Here is a 26573-nt window from a genome sequence, read left to right as displayed (position 1 = left end):
AGTCTTACATGGTTAGGGCCCATGGGCCTTGGAATGAGGAGGTCTCCCTACACAGTGCAGGGTCCAGGAGTACTGGGAGGGAGAACACCAACTGGGGCTTGGTTCCCCTACCTCTTTCTCCCTAATGGTGCGCCCTCTTGCTTCTACTGCTGCCAACAGATATTGTCTGGATACTATCTTTTAAATTGCACTCCATAAAGAGGATCTTTTAAGCTCTTGAAAAGTACAAAACATAAAGTATGCGTAATTTGGAAGGCAGGGAAATTGGAAAATGTTAATGATGGTGTTTCCTAGGTTCCCTTAAAAACCAACCCAGGGTCACACTTGTATTAGTTTTATTACAATCCCGCTGTTAGATCAGATAGAAAAGAGATGGAGCTTATTCATACACGCACACGTTCATACCGCCATGCACCCACACACTTACACAGGCAGAGAGTGACCGGAGACAGCATGGAGGCCGAGAAGCCGAAGCGTGGTAGATCTGGTCATGAATCCAGGCTGCTGAGAGGGTCAAGAAGCAGGGGCTTGTGTGCATGCCTTCTTGCTCTTATTTTTGGAACTGGGCGGCTCCTGTCACGTACTCTGAGTTTCCTGTCTGTGTCCGTAACCGAGAAGCATTCCCAGACCAGTTCCTTTCATGCATACCAGGTTCTTCTTTTCTTTTCAGCACTTCATGACTGTTTTTTCAGGGTAGATTATATTAGACACTCCTGTCTCCGGGCTCCTCTCTCCTTGCAGTTCCTCTCCGCCCAATCCCACATACACTCCCTCATTCACACTCCCTCGTTCACACTCTTTCTGAGAGATGGGATATTACAAAGCTTGGAAGTTCATATAAGTGGCAACCTGAAAAGGCCACAGAGCGTGCAAAGGTTACAAAATTTAAAAGGCTATGCTAACAATAACTGAAGTTACAAAGTCTGCAAAAAGGTTGCAGAACTTAATGATACAAGTTACAGATCTTACAATTGCATTCAAGCGGAGGCTTTACCTAACATTTCCCGTCCCTTGGTCACCCCAAATTGTGGTGACCATCCAAAGGAGGATGGCGTGCCTCGGCTCATTCATGCCAGTGCTTTAACTACCGGAACAATTCCGGATTTTCATTACACCTAGCATGTCCACAATAACAGAAGTACATATCAGAATATTGACCGGAGGATGTAACAATGAGTGTCAAACAGCCCTTTTCATGTATAACATTTAGATGAAAATCAGAACATTTGGTGGGAAAGTAAACAATTGGCAAAGGGGGTAGTTATCACAGGGGTTTGGACGGAAGTGGCCACCATGGGGATAGGTATGTGACTGACAATTTGGCAGGAGACAGAGGGTTAAGGAGAGGGAGGGTTCTAGCTGGAATTAAAGAAGGCTGTGAGAATAGTTTGCTGCTATTCCTTGCCTAATATGGTATCTTCCCTCTTCCCAAACACCATAATGCTAGCAATGAGACAAGCGCTACAAGACAAACATAAAACATGAAACATAAAACACAGGACGTGAGACAACATAGAAGTTTTGTTGCGATGATGCACCATGGTACATTTCAGTTGTTCTTCAGCTGGTACCAGCTCTTTCTGGTGTTCTAAAAAAAACAGAAGCTGCGACAAGGACCTAAATATTGTAAACTGTAGGCTATCGTAGAGAGGAACGTGGAGTCGAGGTCATCCCCCCTATATGCTTGAGCGGTCCCCGATGGACCCACTTCCCCTGGGGGCCTCGGTCAATTTGAAACAGTGTATCACTTCCCTTATTACAAATAGTAAATGGCCCCTCCCACCTTGCTTGGAGGGGCTTAGTGTTCCATTTCATGTACATTACCTGATCACCCACCTGCCAGGTGGGTGGTTTCTGTCGCCCCTTGTCCATTTTTTTCCTGAGCCTGTCCCATTGTTTGCTGCATGAGTTGAACAGCTTGAGGAAATTCCTCCCTTAGAAGTTTATACCATTGGATCAGTTCCGGACTGGTGGGGTCAGATGGGGAGGGGACCGATTGTGCTCACATAAGTCGCATTGGTCGTCCAAACATTAATTGGAAAGGCGTCACTGAGCTTCTGTACCGAGATCTGCTCCTGATTACGGCTAACACTAAAGGCAAACGTTTAGTCCAGACCCCCAACTTCTCTGACAAGACTTTAGACAAGGCTGTTTCGATAGTACGATTTATGTGCTCCACCTGCCCAGAGCTATGAGGGTGCCTAGGAATATGCAGCTTTCACTGTCTTCCCAAAGCATCCAACAATGCCTTCCAGACCGCCAACACAAACTGGGGTCCCCTGTCCGAATCAGTTACCTCAGGAGATCCATATCTACAAATGATCTTGAACAGAACCTTAGCTGTTTTCTCGACACTGTGGGTTTTCATGGGGAACGCTTCTACCCATCCTGAAAATGCGTCCACTATCACCAAAAGCGAGGTACATCCTCCTTCCCCGGGTGGTAAACCTTCAATAAAATCTATCTGGAGGCGAACCCATGGACCTCCAGGCTCTCGCTGATGACCTAAAGGCAGCTGATCCTCGGATTCCCCTGGTCGGCGTGGGTTAAAAGCAGCACATGTAAGGCAATTTTGTACCCAATTGGTCATGTTCTGTCACTGTCCTGGCCAGCGGGCTATGTCTCTAGCTCGTTTCAGAGTCCCTTCCACGCCTTCGTGGGCCAACACATGGGACCAACATATAATTTCCTGTCTATCCCACCGTGCTGGTACTACTCTCGGGTGATCCTCTGGGTGTCCATCTTGCTTCAACTGCCGACGTAGGGCCCCTTGTGTGGTGACAGCAGCCACCATAGGGGTTCTTGCTAACCCATCCACTTTATTGTTAAAAAGGGCTTCCACTGACGAGTCTGCACTGTGATGACATTTTACATATCCTACTAACAATTGATTAGGGTTAGCAGTGACCCACTGGTGCACACCCTCCCAGGCCTTACGATGGACCAACTCCTTCTCGTCAGCACTTCTCTAATCACTACTGGCTCATTGTGGATCCATTTTGTCAATCCTCCTAACACATACTGAGAATCTGAAAAGACCACCAAGGGTGCCAGGCATGACTCCCACAGCGTTAAACATTCCACCAATGCCTTTCATTCAGCCAGCTATGCAGACCCTTGGGGCCAAACTCACACTACTGACTTATCTTCCAGATTTATGACTGCGCTCTGTATGTGGTTTTTTCCCTCTTGTACCCAAGCTGCCCCATCTGAAAAGTAAATGTTGGCCGGTGCGGTTAGGCTCTGTGCTTGCTCTATTGAGGTTACCCAACCCGCTGGCACTGGATTGGTCTTTGGCACAGGGCACTTATGTTTTGCCCCTTTTGTCTGAAGGAAGACTCCTGGTAGTTGCCCAGAACCTGGGGTATTCTGGTATTGGACCCCTCGATTTACCAAGGCCAAGGTCCACTGAGCCATCCTTGGGTTACCTACTCCTGCATGGGTGGGTTTTCCTGACAATATATATTGTAAGGGGCTCTGAGTGCTTTGAATAATAATTGGATTATCTCCCACTACCGCTGCCCCTACTTTCAGCGCCCATATTACTGCTAGACATTCCCTTTCACATGGGCCAAACTTTTGCTCCACTGGTGTTAAAAGGCATGAATAAAATGCTATTGGGGCTGTTTTCTGCAATGGGTTCGCTTGTAACAACAGCACAGCCAATGCCTCAGGACTGGTGGCGACCCTCACATATATCAGAGGGGTAGCCGAATTAGTCTGGATCTGTGAAAGCAGCAGAGAATCCTGTGGCACCTTATAGACTAATAGACGTTTTGGAGCATGAGCTTTCGTGGATGAATACCCACTTTGTCAGATGCATGCCATGCGTCTGACGAAGTGGGTATTCATCCACGAAAGCTCATGCTCCAAAACGTCTATTAGTCTATAAGGTGCTACAGGATTCTTTGCTCCTCACATATATGGACTTTCGAACCTGTACGGGTCACAGTGTCGCTGCTCGCAACAAAGATTGCTTTAACTAGCCGAAAGCTGCTTCCTGTTCCGGGCCCCATTGGAATTGGGCCTTCTTCCTCAATAGACTATAAAGGGGTTTGGTAATACACGCATAATCCCAGATGTGGGCTCTTACAAAATTAAAAGCCCCTAATATGGCCTGTAGGCCTCTCAAATCCTGAGGGGGCTGGCAGATTCTGCAATGCTGACTATCGTTGTTCACTAATAGACCTTCCTGTTTCCGATAGGGTAACCCCCAGGTACTCCACGTGTGGTTGTATCAATTGTACCTTTTCCAGGGACGCCTTTATGCCATTCTGTTGAATCAACTCCAGTACTCATTCAGTCCTCCCTCGGGCATCCGCATCGTCCATTCCCATGATCAGGATGTCGTCCACATGTGAGACCACCCAGCCCTTATCCCCTGGAGGGAGATGCTCTAACATTTGGGTCACTACCTTATGTGCAATAGCAGGAGCGCTATGAAATCCCTGGGGTACGCGGATAAAGCAATACTGTACTCCATCCACATGGAACGCGAATCGGTCCTGCGATCCTTCCTCGAGTGGGATAGCAAAGAAACAGTTAGACAAATCCATTACAGAAAAACTTTTAGCTTCCCTTGGTATGTCTTGTAACACCTGGGTCATGTCTGCGACTATTGGCGCCTACTGGGGGATTCTCGCATTGACCCTCTGATAGTCGACAGTCAGTCTCCATGAGACACCGTCAGCTTTCCTTACGGGCCATATCAGGGAATTAAAGGGGGAAGTCATTCTTTTCACTACTCGCTGTCCTTCCAGTTCCCTGACTATCTCTGCTACAGCCCGGCGTGCCACAGTGGGGATAGGATATTGTTTCTGTTGGGGGACCGCTGGTTCTTGTATTTCACTGGTTCCCCGGTCTGTTTACCGCAGTCCAGCTTGTGGGCCACCCATGCCTGGGGAAAGCATTTCCTCCACTCCTCCCTGCTATCCTTGGTCACTACCGCCACCCCCAGCATACTACAAATTAGCAATCCGGAATCTCCCTGCCTTACTTCAGGGGTCCAGTCTTTCCTTGGGGTCCTCCATAAACCTTTGTGAGCACAATCAACCACTATTCCTCCGTCCCGCAAGCAATCTGTGCCCAAAATTGGTTCTGTAGTCGTGGGGCTATAAATCCAGGGCCATCTTCAAATGAGATTCCCCACCTGGGTGATCAATCATCCAACACTTGTCCCTCAGCCAAGGGACCATCAAATCCCTGGATCTCAATGGTTCCTTGGATTGGCATTCCTGGCATGAGGAAGGGAAGCAGTGAGACAGCCGCACTAGTGTCCACCAGCACCACAAAATCTAGTTCAGATGTCTGAGGGTGCTCATGTGGCCCCCCCTACCCGAAGGCGCCCCCACAACCTTCCTCCCGAATCCACCTGGAGAGGTCCCACCTAGGTCCATTCCTGGGTGCTTCCCTCTCCCAGTGGGCTCGGGGAGTCGGGGCCCCCCTAATCTGAGGTTGCTTTTCTTTTCCCGATATCGCCCCCTGGCTCTAGGGGCTTCAACCCTAGCTGAATACCGCGGAGTGCTAGGGACTCTGTGGACTTCTTGTCCCATTGGCCCATGGGTTCCCCCTGGTCCTTCAAGGCCATCTACAACTGCATTCGGAGCCGATTGGTGTCCTGTCGGGGGCGCCTGTATCTAGGTGCTGGGGCTGCGGCCATAGCGATGGGAGCAGGCACCCCAGTTCCGGGCTGACCAACCACTCTGGTGGCCTGGTGCGCCACTTCCTTAAGGTGTGATATATCTAAGGGCTCTCCCTGCCTCCACACTCCCATAGCCATCTGAACATCTTTGGGCAACATTGCTGCAATAAACCTTAATTTGGCTGGGACCACAATCTCGGACAGGGTCCTGGGGATCGCTCCCCCCTGGGCGCGGGCTAGATACCTCCCAGTTAACAATCCCACTAATACTGTTCTTTCCACAAAAACGTCAGGGGCCTCCCCTGGAGCAGGAGAGCCTGCTGCATGCTGATGGCTAACCTCCTGCAGTGCCTCTCCTTGAGCCAAATTACAAACCAGCGCAAACGGGGACTGCCACCGTCCAGCTGCCTGTGTTCATAATGCAATTCCCATATCGCACCCCAGTACTATGGATGCCGTCCTCAGCTGCTTCCTAAACTCCTCTGGGTTTAATCCCTGGTCCTCTATAGCAATCAGAAACTGATAGGCCGATTCTGAGAATGTGCTTGCCTTGGCTGGGCCTAACCCCTGAGCCAGAAAAGTTATCTCCACAGGAGTCAAGGCTATTTCCTGCATGGTTACCCCTGTTACTGGTCCAGGGCTCCCTCCCTGGGCTGGGGGGCTGTGCTGGAAAGTTAACTGTTGCACAGCTGCCACCGGGGCGGACCAAGCTCCCAGCCAATTTGGTGACCATCTCGGATCAAGATCATACCATATGTCTCCATCCCAGTCTCCGGGGTCATATCGGAGTAGCGCCTTTGTCCCCAGTCCCAGGGGTCCTGCTGCTCTCCCACCCGGACGGGTCCCCTGCTCTAACACCAATCCCCGCAAACACTCCACCTGGACCTCCAACTCCTTAGATTGTTCCCTCTCTTCCTCGGCCTGTTCATCTCTCTCCGTAGCCTTGACGGCAGAGATTGCTAGCTGGTGACAACTTGCCCCTGCCGCTTGTGCCTCTGCCTTCCACATATCCCTTTCCGCCTTTACCTGCTCCAACTCCTGCTTCACTTGCATAGTCTCAGAATTATAGTCAGCTTTAGCAGTTTGCCAAGCACAAGTTTGCCACAACAACCATGCCACCGCCCGATCCTTAGTCTTTGAATCCGGATGATAAAACTCACAATATTTCTGTTACGTATCTTCTACCTCTACCATGATGTCCCCTGATGAAACTACCTGTGGGTCCCATGGGTCAACACCCTTGGAGTGTGCCCAGAGGAGGAGGAGGGAAAAGTTTGCCACTTTCCCCTCCATTGTGGATTTGGGGGGGGCTCTTTCTCTTTCTAAACAGCGGCATCATGCCCAAAATCAGGAAGGGGGAGCAGGCGCTGCACGCGCTCTCTACTCCGTGTCACCCCTTTCATCTAGTGTACCTAGAAGGGGAGCAGGCGCCGCATGCTCTCTCCACTCCGTGTCACCCCTTTCCTCTAGTGTACCTGGAAGGGGAGCAGGTGCTGCACGCGCTCTCCGCTCCGTGTCACCCCTTTCCTCAAGTGCACCTGGAAGGGGAGCAGGCGCTGCACGCGCTCTCTGCTCCGTGTCACCCCTTTCCTCTAGCGTTACCTGGAAGGGGAGCAGGCGTCGCATGCGCTCTCTACTCCATGTCACCCCTTTCCACTAGTGTACCTGGAAGGGGGAGCAGGCGCCGCACGCTCTCTCCACTCCGTGTCACCCCTTTCCTCTAGTGTACCTGGAAGGGGAGCAGGCGCTGCACGCGCTCTCCGCTCCGTGTCACCCCTTTCCTCTAGTGTACCTGGAAGGGGAGCAGGCGCTGCACGCGCTCTCCGCTCCGTGTCACCCCTTTCCTCTAGTGTACCTGGAAGGCGGAGCAGGCACCGCACGCACTCTCCACTCCGTGTCACCCCTTTCAACTAGTGTACCTGGAAGGGGATGCAGGCGCCGCACGCACTCTCCACTCCGTGTCACCCCTTTCCACTATCAGAGGGGTAGCCATGTTAGTCTGGATCTGTAAAAGCAGCAAAGAATCCTGTGGCACCTTATAGACTAACAGACGTTTTGGAGCATGAGCTTTCGTGGGTGAATACTCACTTCGTCAGATGCAGATGCACATGCATCTGACGAAGTGAGTGTTCACCCACGAAAGCTCATGCTCCAAAGCGTCTGTTAGTCTATAAGGTGCCACAGGATTCTTTGCTCCCTTTCCACTAGTGTACCTGGAAGGGGGAGCAGGTGCCGCATGCGCTCTCTACTCCTTGTTGCTCCTTTCTACTGGTGTACCCTATCAGTGGGGGGTTCCCCAGCAACTCCACACTAATGTTACCTAGGTTCCCCTAAAAAACAACCTAGGGTCACACTTGTATTAGTTTTCTTACAGTGCCGCTGTTAGATCAGATAGAAAAGAGATGGAGCTTATTCATACACGCACACGTTCACTGCATTCATATCCTCATGCACCCACACACTTACACAGGCAGAGAGTTACTGGAGACAGCATGGAGGCCGAGAAGCCGAATCATGGTAGATCTGGTCATTAATCCAGGCTACTGAGAGGGTCAAGAAGCAGGGGCTTGTGTGCATGCCTTCTTGCTCTTATTTTTGGAACTGGGCTGCTCCTGTCACGTACACTGAGTTTCCTTCCTGTGTCCATCACCGAGAAGCATTCCCAGACCAGTTCCTTTCATGCATACCAGGTTCTTCTTTTCTTTTCAGCACTTCATGACTACCTTCTCAGGGCAGATTATATCAGACACTCCTGGCTCCGGGCTCCTCTCTCCTTGCAGTTCCTTTCCGTCCAGTCCCACATACGCTCCCTTGTTCACACTCTCTCTGAGAGATGGGATATTACAAAGCTTGGAAGTTCATACAAGTGGCAACTTGAAAAGGCCGCAGAGCTTGCAAAGGTTACAAAACTTAAAAGGCTATGCTAACAATAACTAAAGTTACAAAGTCTGCGAAAAGGTTGCAGAACTTAATGATACAAGTTACAGATCTTACAATTGCATTTGAACTGAGGCTTTACCTAACAGATGATATTATTACATTTACTGTATTTCTGTTTTAAAGATCACTTGTTAAGGACATTTTTTTTAATTGATTTTTTTTCTTACTTTATGATAAAGGGTTGAAAGGGGAGGGAGGTGTTGTCTTATGTACTTAGACTGAGGCTGAGATGGAAGTAGGAAACAGACTTGTTGAAAGTCTCTGGGTAAGGATAAAAGGGGTAAGAAAACAAGGGAGGTGTCATGGTAGGGATCTGCTACAGACCACCTAATCACCTACGACACTTGTTTTGCCCTTACCAGGGAAGACGGTACGGAGAACAGTACATATCACATGCTGAGCCTCAGCCAATTACTGATTTTACTGTTCAAACTTTCTGCACTACATGCATCCGATGAAGTGAGTATTCACCCACGAAAGCTCATGCGCCAATACGTTTGCTAGTCTATAAGGTACCACAGAACTCTGCTGCTTTTACAGATCCAGACTAACATGGCTACGCCTCTGATACTTGAAGCTTTCTGATTGGCTCCTGGCCCCAGGCTCAGCTAATCAAAAACAAGTGGCAAGCCTACCTGGCAACAAGCTACCATGGCTGTGGAAGCCAATCACGCAAGAGACTGCAAGAGACTCCCTTCCAGCTCCATTAATTATAACATGACCACAAAGTTATTTACAAGCAACTCGGTAAAAAGCAAGCCCAATTCTGCGTGGTATGTTGCTGGCATTCTGAGCAGTTGCCTGTCTCCCTGGCTGTCTGCCCAGCCTGTCTCCCAACATTGAACACATTGCATCTGTGAATAGGGGCATATCCAACACGTAAAGCTGCTACAGAGAAATTTACAAGAAGAACTGGAGAACATCTGTTGGAGTTCGGGAGGAGGTGCAGGCTCTTGGCTGGGGCCAAGGGGTTCACAGTGTGGAAGGGGGCTCTGGGCTGAGCCTGGGGCAGGGGTTGGGGTGCAGGAGGGGGTGAGGGGTGCTGGCTCTGGGAGGGGACTCGGCTGGGGCTTGAGGTTCAAGAAGGGGTTTAGAGTGCAGGAGGGGGTTTGGGATGCTGGCTCTGGGAGGGGCTTGTGGGTGCAGGAGGGGGTTTGGCATGAAGAAAGGGGTATGAGGTGCTGGCTCCGGGAGAAGGCTGAGGGATGGAGATTGGGGTGTGGCCTCCTACCGGGCAGCACTTACCTCTGGCAGCTCCTGGTCGGCAGCGGGCACAGTGAGGCCAAGGCAGACTCCCTGCCTACCTTGGCCCCACACCACTCCTGGAAGGGGTCAATACGCCCTGATGGGGGGGGTGGAGGAGGGGCATGTGGCTCCATGCGCTGCTCCTCTCTGCAAGCACTGCCACTGCAGCTCTCCCAGCCAGTAGCAGGCCACTTTTGGGAGCAGCGTGGGGCTAGGATAGGCAGAGAGTCTGCCTTAGCAGCAGCCTCACTACACCGCCGGAGATCGCAATCAGCTGGGAGATCCTCTAGGACGAGTCGGCAACCTTTCAGAAGTGGTGTGCCAAGCCTTCATTTATTCACTCTGATTTAAGGTTTTGTGTGCCAGTAATACATTTTAATGTTTTTAGAAGGTCTCTTTCTATAAGTCTGTAATATATAACAAAACTATAGTTGTATTTAAAGTAAATAAGGTTTTTAAAATGTTTAAGAAGCTTCATTTAACATTAAATTAATGCAGAACCCCCTGGACCAGTGGCTAGGTCCTGGGCATTGTGAGTTCCACTGAAAATCAGCTCACGTGCCGCCTTCAGCATGTGTGCCATAGGTTGCCTACCCCTGCTCTGGATCTACCAGTCAATCGCGATCGACCGGTTGGTGATCATGGGTTTAGATCGGCCCCACAAGACAAGCAACACAAAAGGCTCGACCTTTTCGGACAAAAAATTTACTCCTTGGCGACGCTACAATTCAGAGTTGCCAACTATTCTGCTTTATTAGCTAAATATGGTTATGATAATTATGGTGAGCTCTTTCACTGAGGAGCTTCCAGAGGAGAAATGAACACATTTCAGGGCTATTCTAAATGAGGGCCAGCTCGTTGCTTGAACAGCCCTCAAAATGTCCTTGGACGTGGCGGACATGGCAGCTATGACTATGGCCACAACTGTGGTTATGCATCGAGCATCCTGGTTACAATCCTTTGGCATACCTGAAGAACTCCAAACCAAAGCCGAGGACCTACTTTTCGACTGAGCGAAACTATTTTCAACCAAGGCAGATGAGGTACTCCACTCAATGAAAGATTCTAGAGCCACTCTTCGAACTGTGAGGATCTACACTCCACCTGCGAAGAGAAGACGATACCAGCCGTATCAGAGGAACAGAGAGATTCCTCATCCAACCGACAGCGACAGAGGCAATACGAGAACCAAAGATAACATTTGCAGCAGTGGAGAGCACCTCAATCTCAACTGTTGACATCTCAAACAGCTGCACTCAAACAACTGTTTTGAAGTTTAGTTGAGGATCTGAACAATCTCCTTCACCCAACCTGTCCCCATGCTTTGGTTATGGCTGTTAGAGATTGTACGATTGGACTATACCAACCCTTTTACCTCCTGGTCACCTACCCTAACCCCATACCTGTCCCTCTTCAGGGACCCTTCTTACAAGCACTTGTTATGATAAGAAGTCGATCATCTTCTACTACTAGGTGTCATAGTACGGGTGCCTTCGCAAACAGCGGGGAGGAGTTTTACTGCCACTACTTCTTGACCCAGAAGAAGAATGGAGGATGGAGACCTATCTTGGACCTCAGGAAGCTCAACAAGTTTGTACAAACTCAAAAGTTCAAGATAGTCATACTGGGTATGATACATCCAGCACTGCAAAAGGAGGATTGTTTTTCAGCCCTTGACCTCCAAGATGCTTATTTTCAAATTCTGTACACCATTCTCACAGAGAATACCTGCGGTTCACAGTACGACAAGAATACTTCCCGTACAGAGTACTACCATTCAGCCTATCTACTGCACCAAGAGTATTCTACAAAACCTTAGTGGTAGTAGCAGCACATCTACACAAACAAAGGATATTGATCTTCCTATACCTGGACGATTGCCTTCTCAAAGGCCCAACTCAGCAAAGAACTGGACACAGTCCAGACAATGTTCATGCTATTCAGGGATCTAGGGCTGCAGATAGATAAAAGAAAATCTACTCTAATCTCTGTTCAACAACTGGACTTCATTGGGGCACATTTCAGTGCCATAGAGGCCAAAGCATCCCTATAACGGAACAGATTGACAACACTGATAAACCTTATCTCAGAGGTCAGAGTCAGCCCCCAAATACTGGCCCGTATAGGTCTGCAACTGCTAGAACACATGACAGCCACAGCGTTTGTGGTACAGCACGCAAGACTACTACATATGCATTGCCTACAGGGCTGGTTGAGCTCGGTATATATACCCAGCAAGCAGAGCCTATACAAATGATTTACAGTACCACCTGCGGTCTTGGACTGTCTACACTGGTGGACAAGACCAGAAAATTTATGCATGGGCATCCCATTCCGACAAGAACCCCCTAAAATAGTCATCACAACAGACGCCTCGCTGATAGGCTGGGGCGCCCACATGCATGAGCACATGGTTCAAGGCAAATGGTCTCCTGCGGAGGCCCACTAACACATCAACCTACTAGAGTTATGCATGGTACTCAATGCCTTTGAGATTTCCTACCACACATAAGGAACGAATCAATTTGCATAATAACCGACAACATTGTCTGCATGGTTTACATCAATCTCCAAGGGGAAGGGAGGCTCAATGCACCAAAGCCATGAAACTGTGGAACTGGTGCATACGCCACAACATAAACATTTGGGCCTCCTACTTTTCTGGCTGTCAGAACTCAACGGTGGACGTGCTAGGCAGATACTTCTCTTGAGACCACGAATGGGAAGTGAACAAGGGAGTCCTGCAATCTATTTTCCACTGTTGGGGCTCTCCCCTCATCGACTTATTTGCATTCCCAACGAACTACAAATGCCCAATGTTCTGCTTGAAAGTGGGGATGGGACCATGATCACTGGGGGGGCACCTCCCTCATCACATCGGGGACACATCTCATGTACGTGTTCCCACGGATCCCCTTGATATCTCAAGTAATAGACAAGATATGAATAGACATGGTCATCCTGAGAGTTCTGATGTGACCCAGACAAGCCTGGTACCCTTACTGATGCACATGGCAATATGCGCTCCTCGAGCTCTCCTTCACTATCTGGACGTGTTGTCCGAGAACAATGATCACACTCTTCACCTAAATCCGGATAAACTCCACCTACAAGTGTGGCTCCTGCATGGTTCCATCATGGCGATCTAACCTGTTCAGAACAAGACTAAACAGCGGGAAATTGACACTCATAATACTTAATTTAAGAAGTGGAAAAGATTCTCCTCATGATGTCAAGAGAAATAATTGATGGCCTCCACAACACCACTACCAATAGTGCTGGAATACCTATTGGAGCTAAAATGCTTGGGTTTAGCAACAAACTCCATCAAAGTACATCTTGCAGATGTTGCAGCATTCCATCATGATATCAAAGTGACCTTGATCTTCGCACACTCTATTACTAAACACTCCACACAGGCCTCCAGAACATTTACCCAGAGGTTCACCAACCTACTCCGGCCTGGGATCTCAATCTGGTATTGAAATGCCTACTAGACCACCATTTGAACCCTTAGCCATTTGTTCCCTACTGCATTTGTCCATGAAAGTGGCATTTCCTGGTCGTCATTACTTCCGCCAAATGGGTGAATGAGATAGGGGCCCTCATGGCCGATCCTCCCTACACAATATTCTTCAAAGACAAGGTCACTCTACGACCACATCCAGAATTTCTGCCGAAGATAGCATCATCATTTCATATAAACCAACCAATTCATCTTCCCACATTCGATCCAAAAGCACATGGGACTCCCAATAGAAACCGTGTTGCGTACATTTAGATGTTAGATGTGCATTAGCTTTCTATCTGAAAAGGACTGAGCCTTTCCAAAAGTCCCCAAGACTTTTCATGTCTACTGCTGAGCGTTAGAAAGGATGCGCAGTATCCATTCAGTGATTATCTAAATGGATCTCCACATGCATTCAACAATGCTATCGAATTCAGAACACGGACCCTCCTACACACATCAGAGCTTATTCCACATGCTCATTATCGACCTCAATAGCATTCCTAAACAATGCACCTATAATTGAAATTTGTAGAGCATCCACTTGGGCTTCCGTCCACACATTCACTGATAGGTGTGCAATCAGTCAAGGCTCTGGATCCGATGCCATGGTTGGTCTAACCGTACTTACCTCTACAACACAAATGAACCTGAAGTCCCTTCTGCCCTCTGAGGGGCACTGCTCTTCAGTCACCTGAAGTGGAGCACCCACATGGACAGAACTCAAAGAAGAAGAGAAGGTTACTCACCTTGTACAGTAACGGAGGTGTGTCGCTTGGGTGCTCCACTACCCACCTCATCTCCTCTACTTCCGAGTTTGCAGTAAGGACTCCATGATAGAGAAGGAACTGGAGGGATCGAGTAGTGTGTGCTAGATGCGGCATCAATGGCACCGCGAGATACCTGTGGCACACACGTGACCCACCTAGACACTGCTACTGTAAATCTCTGATTGGTTCTGGGACGCACTAACATCTGAAGTGGAGCACCCACAGGGGGACACATCTTGAACTTCAACCATTCCATCATGTTGACTGTGATAACACAATCTGATGTGGATGACTTTTTACTTTAAGTTGATTATAATCATGGCCAAATGCCTTAATTGTACAGTTCATTTCTGCTCAAAGCAGTTTTTCCTTATATCTTGGAATCATTCATCTACCTCTTGATTTGTAACATGGCAGTTCTCAGCTAGCAACTCCCTGTACAATGGTTTTAAAAATAATTTTATTAAAAAATAAAATCTCTCCAGTTTTTAACCTTCTGCCATTGTAATCATTATCCAAATTGCCACTGACTTCAAGGGTGCAGGATCACAGCGTTAAGGTTTTTCAGAATACTGAAAAGTAAATTGTTCTACTTTAGGATCATTTAGCTGTTTTGAAGATAAAACTAGATTGCATAGTGACTTTGTGCATCATTTATGACTCTGTTTTGAATAAGCTGAAGCAGTAGATTTGGCTTCATTTCTGGATTGATGAAGCAGTTAATATGAACAGAATTGGATTGGAATATGAGTTCTAATACTGTGTCTCACTCCTATACAGGGGAGTGAAAGATGTACTGAAAAAGAGGTTGAAGAACTACTATAAGAAGCAGAAGCTGATGCAGAAGGAGCCCACTAATGGAGACAGTTACTATGATTACATCTGTGTTATTGACTTTGAAGCAACCTGTGAAGAGGACAATCAGTCTGAATTTACACATGAAATAATTGAATTTCCTATTGTTTTATTAAATACTCATACCCTAGAAATAGTGAGTGACCTACTTGCTTTGCCTCTTGTGCGCTTTGCTTCAAAAAGTAGGGACTGATCAGTTCTTAAATAGCTAGAGAACTTGGAGTTTAAAGGGACACAGCTAACATACAGCCAAGAATGATACTTGCTTCTGCATTTATTTATTTATTTATTTATTTATTTATTTATTTATTTATTTATTTATTTATTTTTAAAGACCAGATTTGAAGTTGACCATGTCCCTTAAACAATTATACTTTGCATTTTTATATCTGGGTAATATACTCACTTCTGGGTTCTTCTGCCTTTGTTTGGTTTCCCATTTTTTAAATGTCTGTCTTTCTCCAAGATCCACAGAAACAGGAGAAATAGTGCCCTTAAATGCATAAAATATTGTTTTCCCTTAATCTTTTTTTTTCCAATTATGGTAATCTTAGAGCTAATCTATATTAGAAAACTTGCACTATTCTAATTAAGTCAATTTAATATCAATCTAGTTGCACCAGTGCACATTTTCTAAAATGGACAAGGTCTTAACTGTATGTTGTAAATAATCAGGTAGAAATGTGACTTAAGTAGATGTTGCTGTATACTTCTGTCCAGTTCAACCAACAATCATTTAGAGTAGTGTCCTCAAAAGCTTCCCTGTGTTGATAACATCCCTTAAGATCCTCTCCATCTTCAGAGAGACAAAACTAGAATAATACCTGGTGGTATAGATGGTGGTGTAGATCCTCAGAGTGATGTTCACTTGGCTACCTGATAGGGTTGTTTGTGGTTTAGTTAATAGTTCCTCATCTATAAAATGGGGATACTTAAAACAGATTAAGGGACTTGGTGAAGGCCTCACTGCCAGTTAGAACTAGGTTTAGGAGCCGAGAGTTCTTGGCTTTCAGCCCTGAGCTCAGTTCATTACACCAACTCCAGGATAAGGCAGCATGTTCCTAAACATGGAGTTTTCTCCACTTTGGCTTTCTTATTGTGCTGATCAGAGATTAATCAGTAATGTTATGTCTTCACTGCAGAGTTAACTCAGATAATCAGCACCCAGATTAGTTTAGCCTGAGTACGAGCAGCAACACTGCAAAGCCACACCTTCATTCAAAGTTGTGCCTTCATTAGTGCTGGACTAACTGGGGTCCCATTTTTCTTTATGCTGTAGTAAGTTGAGATGCTCTGATTCTTTCCCAGTGAATTGTGGGAGAACTTTTTTCGTTCTGGGCACACAAGTGGAATTTGAGGAACACACTGGAGTATTAATCACATTTTAGTGATTTAGCCTGCATTCTCACTGCAAAGTGGGTGGGTTACAAGCCCAAGTGAAAGCCTAACTCCATCCTTAGCATGTTGAGCCAACCAGTTCAAGTTGAAAACACTATTAATCTTGGGTCAGAGGTCTTTGTGTGTGGATGGAAGCTGGATGAGGAGCAACACCTGAATAAGAGCCCCAGGTTCACTCTGCAGTGAAGGCAAATGTTCGTTACCCTGTTGGGACCTCAGTGCATAATCTCTAAAACCTGGTCTACACTTAAAACCTTTGCTGCTATAGCTACGTTGGTTACAGGTATGATTTTATTTATTTTACAACGTAGCTACCAATAAAACTCTAATACGTAGTCAATTATACTAGTATGAGCTCTCTTATGCTGAGAGAATTGTATCCACACTAGAGAGTATTTTGGTATAGCTAACTGGTATAACTACACCAGCAAAACTGTCTAGGCTTGGTAAGGTCTACTTTATATGGCCCTACAGAACTTAATCATAGCTAAAGATTAACTCTTGGGCTTCCCATTTGATGGAGTGCAAAAGAGAGAGGATCATTCAGTTAGCAACATGATGAAACCCAGCATATTTGTGCACCTCAGATGATAGATATCTCAGGAAGCTTTAGGAACAGAGGTCATCCAACAATCAAATCATATTACATCAGAGTGCAGCCCATGGCTTCCCTGTAACTTCAGTTGATGAGGGAAAAAAGCAATTCCTAGTCATCTATCAAAGATGACACATGGAAGCAAATATATTTATGTGGATTTTATTTTTGGTAAATAAATGCTTTTTACCTTGAAACTGTATATCACAAAATTTTGTAGTCATTTATTAATTACATTATTGCAGTCCCACTTATTTGGTAAACTTCAAATGATGGACAATGGCTAATAAAGAGGGCTCAAATATGAATATTATCTGGCTGTTTGATAATTAACCATTCTTTTCAAACACAAGGCTAAAATCCGATGAAACCTGACTTGTGATTGTATGTGTTGCCATGGCACTGTAAAACATTTGACATTTTTATCCCCTCTTGTAGGAGGATACCTTTCAACAGTATGTGAAACCAGAGATTAATCCCCAGCTTTCAAATTTCTGCATCAATCTGACAGGAATCACTCAGGTAACATCTTCCATATCTGTGTATCCAGACACAAGTTTGAATGAAAAGGTTACATTTTGTCAAGGTTTTTAGATTTAAGTTTCAGTGTATGGTTTTAGGGTTTACTTTCCTGATTTTTTTCCTCTCTTCTCCTTCTCACCACTTAATTTGTTTCTGAATCAATCCGTCAAGCAGCAAAGTTGGGAGCTCAGAGGAGAAGCACAGATTTATTCCAAGTCCAAATATATGCAAACCTGTGTGGATAGCCCAAGGATTACATGATTGTTAAGAATTAAATCTTTGCTCTTTTTGCTTGAAGATGGGTTTGTAAAGTAGTTATATTTGGAGGAATTGGAAATGGAGATTTACAAGAATAATACATCTTTTAAAGTAAGTACAGTTTAATGCCTAAAACCCTTGAAGTCCTTATTAGTTTTCTTAGGCCTTGTCTACACTGCCACTTTACGGTGCTGAAACTTTCTTGCTCAGTGGTGTGAAAAAACACCCCCCCCTCGAGCGATGCAAGTTTCAACACTGTAAAGTAGCAGTGTAGACCGTGCACCAGATATTCCCCTTGCGGGGGTGGGTTTTTTTTACAGTGCTGAGAGAGCTCTCTCACAGCGCTGCTGCCATGACTAAACAGCCACGTTAAAGCGCTGCACATACCCTAAGTCTCCACCCATTCCAGGGCCTCTTCAGCACCTTTGTAATGCCGTTGCTGAAGAGCTTAGCCAAGAACTCATCATATTTTGACTAGTTTGGATTAGTTCATGAATGATGTAATGAGCCAAGTTTCTCCACTTTACAAACCAGCTTAAAACTACTATGGACTGTTCTTAGTGTGGATCGGGATGGGCAAACTTTTGGGCCAAGGGCCGCATCTGGGTGGGGAAATTACATGCAGGGCATGGGGTTGGGGTGTGGGAGGGAGTGCGGGGTGTGGGGTGTATGAGGAGGCTCAGGGCAGGGAGCTGGGGTGCAAGGTGCAGGCAGGGGACTTAGGGCAGGGAGTTGGGGGGCAGGGTGCAGGAGGGCTTAGGGATCCAGGCTGGCAGTGGCATGCGCCAGGGCAGGCTGCCTGCCTGCCCTGTCCCCAGCCCCGCGCCGCTCCAGGAAGTGCTGCAGCCCTTGGGAGAGGGGTGGGGGTGGAGGGTTTTGCGTGCGCTGCCCTTGCTGTGCCTCCAGGTACCTCTCCCGAAGCTCCCATTGGCCGTGGTTCCCTGTTCCTGGCCAATGGGAGCTGAGGGGGGTGGTGCCTGGAGGCAAGAGCAACACATGCCCCCATGCCTGGGGGCCGTGGTACCAGCCACTTCTGGAGAGGGCACGGGTCCCGCGGCACCACCAGGGGTAGTCCTATGGGCCAGATCCAAAGCCCTCGGGCCATAGTTTGCCCACTCCTGGTGTAGATGCTCAATCTGTCTTTGGTGCATAGATTGAGGTATTGTTTCTGATTTCTGTGTTCAGATCTCATGTGTGTGTGTACAGCAGATGTCTGATGAACATCAAAACTTGCTGTTTTCGTGGTGTTTTGGTTTTTGAGAGAAGGGAGTTTTCTGGTATCTGTTTTTACTTCCACCAACAATAAAGATTGTGCATTAGTGATAATTCCTCTCTAACGGCTGGACGTGGATCCTCTATAGCTGCCAGTTTCCTGCCAGCCTAAAGAATCTTGAATGGTTACAAGATGACTGGTAGTGGTTTTAGTTTAGTTCTGGATTTTAGTCTAAGTTCTATCACTGGCTGACTGCTTGATTTACTGCAGGTCACTTAGATCCTGATTTTAGAAGTATTGAGATATTGTTTTCAGTGTTGCGATGCCTAACTGATTTAGGAGCCTAAATTGATTGTCAATGAGATTTAGGCTCCTAAGTGTCTAAATCACTTCAAAAAAAGATTTAGGGTGCTAAATCAACTAGGCATTTTAACAGTGGGTGCAGCAATGCCTCAGTATCTTTAAAATCTGGGCTCTTAAGGTCTGATATTCATTCCCACCCTCCCATAGGTGGTGTTAGTTGGATCTTTGAGTACTTACCACCTATGAAAATCAGGCTCTTAAGCTCTCTTTGTCTCTGAAACCGGGATAATGTGTAGCCACCTCAGAGGAGTTTTGTGAGCCCCTCTTGTTTAAATGTTTTTAGTTCATTGGAAGTATGTAGTGTTAGTCCCTGTTTAACTATAATGTCTTACACTACACATTTTCTTTTAGAAAATGTACCTGACTTTTGTTTTTATGTATTCTCAGGACCACGTAGACAAAGCTGATGCATTTCCTCAGGTTCTACAAAATGTTGTAGACTGGATGAGACAGAGAGAGCTGGGAACCAAATATAGCTATACCATATTGACTGATGGGTATGTCTTGGAAAGCAGAGTGCAAATTTTATATAGTAATCTTTTAAATGCATTTTAAAACTGAAAAGCAATTCTTAGATTAATCTACTTTTTGTAACTGGTATTGCCAAAATTAGAATGTAACATTGGCCCTAAGAGCACATGTAAGAACTTTCTTTTTCGTTTGGGCTATAGATCTGAAAATGAAATTGAGTAGGGCTTGAATCCACTAGGTGGCACCAATTATTTTCCAGCATTCTTCTTTTACACACTTTACACACTTTTCATATCATTAATAAAATTAACAAATATGAGTGCAAAATATAACATGCAGTATTGAGATTGCTTAGTTAGATTAAAAGTCATGAAAATATGAAAGTTGATGTTCTAAAAGCAGTGTTAAATGTTGGCTACATATTTCAGAGTGGTAGCCGTGTTAGTCTGTATCAGCAAAAAGAACGAGGAGTACTTGTGGCACATTGGAGACTAACAAATTTGTTTATTGGGTTTTAGCCCACAAAAGCTTATGCTCAAATATATGTTAGTCTTTAAGGTGCCACAAGTACTCCTCATTCTTTCTGTTGGCTACGTAATACATCTTATGCTTTACATTACCATTATCTGTAATATGTGCTAATATTTAACCAGAAAATAGGAAAAGAAAATGCTGTATACCACATGTTAGGAACAGTGGCCTAGTGAATAGAACACTGGAGCTGGGCTCAGGAGGCCAGCATTCAGTTCCTGGCTCTGCACGGAATGTTCTCATGCGACTCAGTCTGCCGTGTGCCTGAGCTTCCTAATGGTGATAGTTCCTTATTTCACAACGATTTTGTGAGAATAAAATACATTAATGATTGTGAGGTACTCGGATACAATGGTGATGAGGATTATGTAAATATCTAGATAGATGTGCAATGCCGACAACATAACATTGGTCTTAGATCCTTTGCTCTTGCATCTCATGGATTTACATATTTTAAGACCAGAAGGAACAATCTTGTCTGACCCGAATAGTGCAGGCCAGAGCATTACATCCAGTCAAGTGTGTCTCTTTTTAACTGTAAAATTTTAACATTCTGTTTGCCTTACCAACCCCCCCCCCTTTTTTTAAATGAGATATAAGCAGGACAGGCAATTTTAAATGTTAAACTTTACACGATCTCAATGAGGCTTCATAGTGCACACCTTTGTGAGGTGAATGCTGTCTGTCATGGGGTTCACGCACTGTTGGAAGTGCCTCCTCCTGGCCATCCTTGGGATTAGCTCCTGTCAGGCATTGCATCTTCCTCCGGCAGTGGGGTTCTCATGTCTTCCTCTTATCCTGCGGCTCTTTCTCACTCCAGGAATCGCAGCCACCTCTTTGTGACTCAGCCTTCCGGCCATGTCACTATGTGGTTTCCCCTTCCAGGGGGAGAGTCTTTCCTGAACCAAATTGTCCCAGGGAGTCCACTGTCCTGTTCCTGGTACTTACCACATCCCCAATGGCTGGTAGGGGAACCTCGGCTATATGGTCTGCAGCCAAGTCTGCAGTCCTGTTCCTTGCTGCTATTCCCCTGAGCCTTCACCTACCTTCCTGGCTTTCCCCTTTTCTGGGTTTGCCAGCCTCCCAACTCCCTCCACTCAGGGAGTGACTGCAGTCTACTTCCCTGCAGCTTTATACAGCCCTATCTGTTCCTGTTCAGCTGAGTTTGCTTCCAATTAGTTCCCTGCTCCTCGGCTCCTCCTTCAGGTCAGCCTGTGGAGTTAATTGGCCTGTCTGGCCACCTTTACCCCTTTCAGTCATGTGTGGGATGGACATGTCGTCACAGTATCCAAGACAAGCATGTTCTTATATTTAATGCTGCTGTTGTTTGCCTGGTAAACATTTTCTGCTAGGCTGGGGTAACAAGGCAATGGTATGTCTTATATTGAGATCGCTGTATCATTGTGCCGGAAGAAAATAAAAAAATGTATTATATGAAAGCATGTAATTTAGAGAAAAGTGTAAAGAACCCTTTCTCATGGGGTCAGCAGAGCAATTTTCTCTGCCAGTGTCTTTTTCCTGTTCTGGATATAAAGGTAGCCTTAAAATATGTTTAAGAACACTAAGTTTCAGTGGGACACAATCTTTCTTTCCAAGTAAATTGTCCCAGCAGCAGCAGCCTCTTCCCCTTCTAGGTCCCCCTGTGTTACCTTGGAAGAATGTGCAGTTATGTCACAGAGAGGGCTGAGCTTATTTTGACTCTAAGATTTTAGTAGGTGCCAGTGTCTTGCTCAGCAGTTGACTTCTTTTCAGTCACTTAACATTATTTTTATCTCCAAACCAAGAACAGAAATGGAAACATAATGGAAGTTTTTTCACTAACTTTAAATGTAGTGTGTTCTGAGGAGGTTCTTACAACAGAATGTTTACTTTTCATCCACAGAGCTGACAGATTTAGAACTTATTCTGGATTTAAAAAAATACTATGGGATCTTGAATTGTCATCAAATCAGTTTCATTACTTGATTCAGGAAAGTAACCTTTACAGAGTAAGCGTCAAATGTGTTCCTTTCACTCAAGAGGAGAAGATACAACAGGATTCCTTACCAGTCAGCTGTATAAAAACTCACTTTTGAGTTGGATGTGCATGAGGTTGGAAGGGTGACTGGCTTCAGAATGCAGAGTTGGAAATGCCTGGGACCATTTCTGCATCCTCCATGGGTGAGGATAAGGTCCTAAAAATAAGAGTGTTTGCTTTAATGTCTGGAGTTGACTGGAGACAGTAGCCAATAAGTCCCTCTCTTTTGCTGATGTTTTTTTATTAGGAGTGATAAAATTTTTCTTGTGCAATATGTTTTCCCTCCTGTTCATCATCCCAAAGGAAAGACAAAGAATACTTGTGCTACAAGTTTGCTGTGTTGAAAATGTTTCAGATGTCTCTTTTGCTCCTATTTAAGGTTTCCTATTAAAGTTTTGTCTTTACCTTTTCTCTCTCTCCTGCTTTTTTCCCCCAAGGTCTTGGGATATGAGTAAATTTCTGAATATCCAGTGCCGTATCAGCCATATCAAATATCCCTCTTTTGCCAAAAAGTGGATCAACATTCGCAAATCCTATGGAAACTTCTACAAGGTTTGAATTGATTGCAGATTCTCTGGGGAAAATTCAGTCTAAAGTTGGAATAAGTAAAGCCTCGCACACATTTTTATGTACATTATTTTTTGTACTCCGCAGGGTCAAGCTGTAAGACCTTCCAGTTTGTATAATTCCAGTAGCATTTATTTAGGTCGCAGGGCCTTAACAGAGTGCTAATTTTGAGCACCCACAGCCTCTGTTGAATTCTTGAAAATCAGACCACTGCTTAGGTGCTTAAATAAAGATTTAAGACTTTAACTTTAGTGTCCTATCTTTGAAAATCTTAGCTCATGTTTTCACTGTTGTAACTTGAAGCAATCTTTTGTACAGTACTGATGCTCCTGTGGCTGTGTAGCTCTACCACACTGGAACTAGTTCACCCAGATCTGATCATATTTAGCATTACGGTAGCAATTACTGCTTTACGTCTTCAAAAACTGTACACTACAAAGAGCTACTCTCATAATTCCTATGTGAATTATAGTAGGTAAGCAGCATTATCCCCATTTTCTGAGACACAGTATCACAGGGGGCATGGGGAAGAAAGAGATTGCAAGATTTGCCTAAAGTCACAACAGATCATGCGGAGCTAGGATTAAAATCAGGAATACTTAGCTCATTTACTACTAGACCATGCTGCTGCTTTTTATCCTGGTGGGGCTTAAGCTGCTATATTTGATCGTTTGAGGCTCTGATGAGCTTTGAGTTTAGCAGCCTGGTTAGGCTGTTCAAATCAGAATAGGACCTGGCTTACCATCTGATTCCATCATGGCAGTGAAACTACTGGATTACGTAAAAGCCACTGTAAATCAATTTTGGAATTAATTCTTCATTTCAAATTTTTTGATAACCTCTTCCAAACTCCTCTTGAATGTATCTAAAATAGTAGAAGGTATTAGAGATGTTATAATTAATATTATGTTAAAAACATAATGCGTAGCTTACTCTAATTTTCTGGGAGGCGATTGGATCTCGAATCTTACCTTTTTAATTGAACTGTGCATAGTAATACATCATTGTGAAAGGGAAATATCCCACAACTTGCATGTATAATTTTTTTTCCCTTCGAGGCACTTATCGATGTAACTGTCACTATCAAAGTTGTTTGTTGCCAGGTTTTGGCAAATACACAGAACACTGAAAATGCTGCTAAGTGGAAGGGCATCTATCTTTCAGCACCCTGTACTTTGCAGGATTTTTTTTAAAGACCAAATTTCACATCTTAAAGAAAATTAAGAATATTATGTATTTGCACTGCTGCAGTGTCATCTAGTAATTAGACAAGTGAAGGACTCAGAATCAGGACTCATGGCATCTGGGTTCTGGTGCTGGTGTGCCCTGTGCCTTGGACAAGTCACTTAAGCTTTGACCACACTAGGGAAATCTTTGCAAAAATTTCTCACTATTGCTAACACTGGTCACTAACATTACTGATCACCCAAGTGTAGATGAGCCACCAGTGTTTTGAAAATCTTCCCTCATGGTGCTTCTAACCCCTTGGGCATTTTTGAGAATGCTCCATCTCAGTAAGCTGCTGCTCTGAGCAGTGTCATAATACAGTGCTTGGAATACTGGTGGCAGTCTGTCTACCCACGGCGCCTACTGTTGCCAGCACTGGTAAAACTGAACTAGAGTTGGCAGTGGTGGGAAACTTCTCTGCAAAATTTTCCCTAATCTAGGCAAGACTCTTATCTCTGTGTCTGTCCTCATCTGTAAAAGGTGGATACTCCTTTGCTATCTCACAGAGATGTTCTGAGGTTTGCTTGTGTGCAGAGTGCTTTGAGATATGAACCAAAAGTGGCACAGCAGTGCTAGGTAGGCATAGACCCACTGCAGTATGAGAACTTATGCAGGATAACGTAGAGTTTTTCATGCTGAGATTTTTTTGTCTGATTTCTTTAACGTGGTTCATTTTCTTTGTCAGGTTCCCAGAAACCAGACCAAGCTAACAATCATGCTTGAAAAGCTGGGAATGAACTATCATGGGCGTCCTCATAGTGGACTTGATGACTCTAAGAACATTGCACGGATAGCTATACGTATGCTTCAGGATGGATGTGAGCTGCATGTGAATGAGAGAATTCATGGTGGGCAGCTAATGAGTGTATCATCCTCTGCCCCAGTAGAGGGAGCCCCTGCTCCACAGATGCCCCGTTTTAGAAACTAGGTGTCGAAACATGCTGCATTATGGACCAATATTGAAGACTTAAATTTGGAATTGTTAATACATCTTATCATGTGGCCATTTCAATGAACCAGTTCTGCAATGCAAAATCTAAAAGCACCTTAAACAACTATCTCTGTTAAAATAAATGGGGTAGCATGTAAACTCTGTTAATTAAAACTTGTGCTACAGCACTTTTCATGCTGATAATATTTTTATAAGTCATCTTGGCACCTTTTCATACAAGGTCGATGTATAGTATGCTGGCAGGATGTTGAGATTTCTTTTTGTATGTGTAGAATAATTAACTGAAAAATACAAAGTATGGTTAGCCAGTGTGCCCTCTCCCTCCCCGAGCTCATAGGAAAGAGGATGGTTGTAGTAATGTTTAAAAAACAAATGTGCAATAGCTTTTAGCATCTTGATTACCCTTTGCATACATACAATGCACTTCCAGAAGAACTGTACAGTACCCTGACCAGACTGACTTTATCTACTGTGCACATTTGATAGCAGCAAACAGTCTCCTCTTTTTATGTAAGATAGGAAAGGTGGGGGCATTCATTACTGTTTTAACTGGTTTAAAAGCATTGGAGTGGGGAGTGTCTTTTAAGGAATATAGTTGTCAGTTTCTGTCTCTTAAATAATTGAGTAGCATTGGTCGGCAAAAAACTGTATTGAATAAAAAGCTTTCATCCACCTATTGGGATTAATTGATTTTTTTAATGTACATATAATCTGTCTGTAAAAGGTTTTAGTCTTCACAATTTCATGTACTTCCAGGTAATGAGTCGGTCTGCTTATTTCTTCTCTTCTCATTCCAAATCAAATTAAGTGTAACCGTTTAATCCATACCAGTCACCAGGACTCTAAAGAAAGAGTGAAGTAAAAATACTTACAATATTGAACATAATGTAAAGTATGGCTTGGTATACTTGTAGTGCAGGGGTCAGCAACCTATGGCATGCGTGCCAAAGACGGCACGTGAGCCAATTTTTAATGGCACGCTACTGCCTGCTGGAGCAGTGTACCATTAAAAATCTTGCCCTGCCCAGCCTTCTCTGCCGCCTACCCCCCCACGCAGAGGCAGAAGCATAGGCGTGCTCATGGGGTGTGCCCAGGCACACCCTGCCAAATGGCCCCACGCTTCCAGCATGGCAAGCTGCTGGGTCCGTGCTCCTGGGCTGGAGCGCCCAGCCAAGTGCAGCGAGCCGCCGGCTCCTCCCCTGCCTTCCCCCCTCCCTTGGAGCCATGCAGCTGTGTGCGCAGCGCTCTGGGGGCGGAGGCTGCGTGCTCCCGCGGGGCAGTGTTTGGCTCCATGGGGAGGCAGACACGCTCCCCCCTCCCCTGGAGCCTTGACACCGTGCGTGCAGTGCTCTGAGGGGCGGGGCTGCCACTCCTGTGGGGCAGCATGCCTGGCTCTGCGCGGAGCAGAACATGCTGCTCGGAGCCTCATGGTAAGGGGGCCGGGGCCAGGGAGGGGGTTGGATAAGGGGTGGGTGCAGTCGGGACAGGGAGCAGGGGGGG

General features: G+C 45.6%; 1 protein-coding gene across 2 annotated transcripts in view; it reads left to right on the top strand.

Annotated features, from left to right (window-relative positions):
• Nucleotides 1-25745, top strand: part of ERI1 (exoribonuclease 1) — a 29574-nt gene extending 3829 nt beyond the window's left edge. For both annotated transcript variants that reach the window (XM_032794129.2, XM_032794127.2), the window contains exons 3-7: nt 14885-15095; nt 17391-17474; nt 19696-19805; nt 22765-22879; nt 24807-25745. In XM_032794129.2, coding sequence (XP_032650020.1) covers nt 14885-15095; nt 17391-17474; nt 19696-19805; nt 22765-22879; nt 24807-25049 — 763 coding nt within the window. In that variant the 3' untranslated portion in view covers nt 25050-25745. The remainder of the gene's footprint in view (nt 1-14884; nt 15096-17390; nt 17475-19695; nt 19806-22764; nt 22880-24806) is intronic.
• Nucleotides 25746-26573: the final 828 nt, after the last annotated feature.

The sequence above is a fragment of the Chelonoidis abingdonii genome, chromosome 5 (genome assembly GCF_003597395.2).
Source record: "Chelonoidis abingdonii isolate Lonesome George chromosome 5, CheloAbing_2.0, whole genome shotgun sequence".
Classification (NCBI taxonomy): domain Eukaryota; kingdom Metazoa; phylum Chordata; order Testudines; family Testudinidae; genus Chelonoidis; species Chelonoidis abingdonii.
Note: the sequence above shows the minus strand (reverse complement) of the source record. Positions and strands in the feature narration are given on the sequence as shown.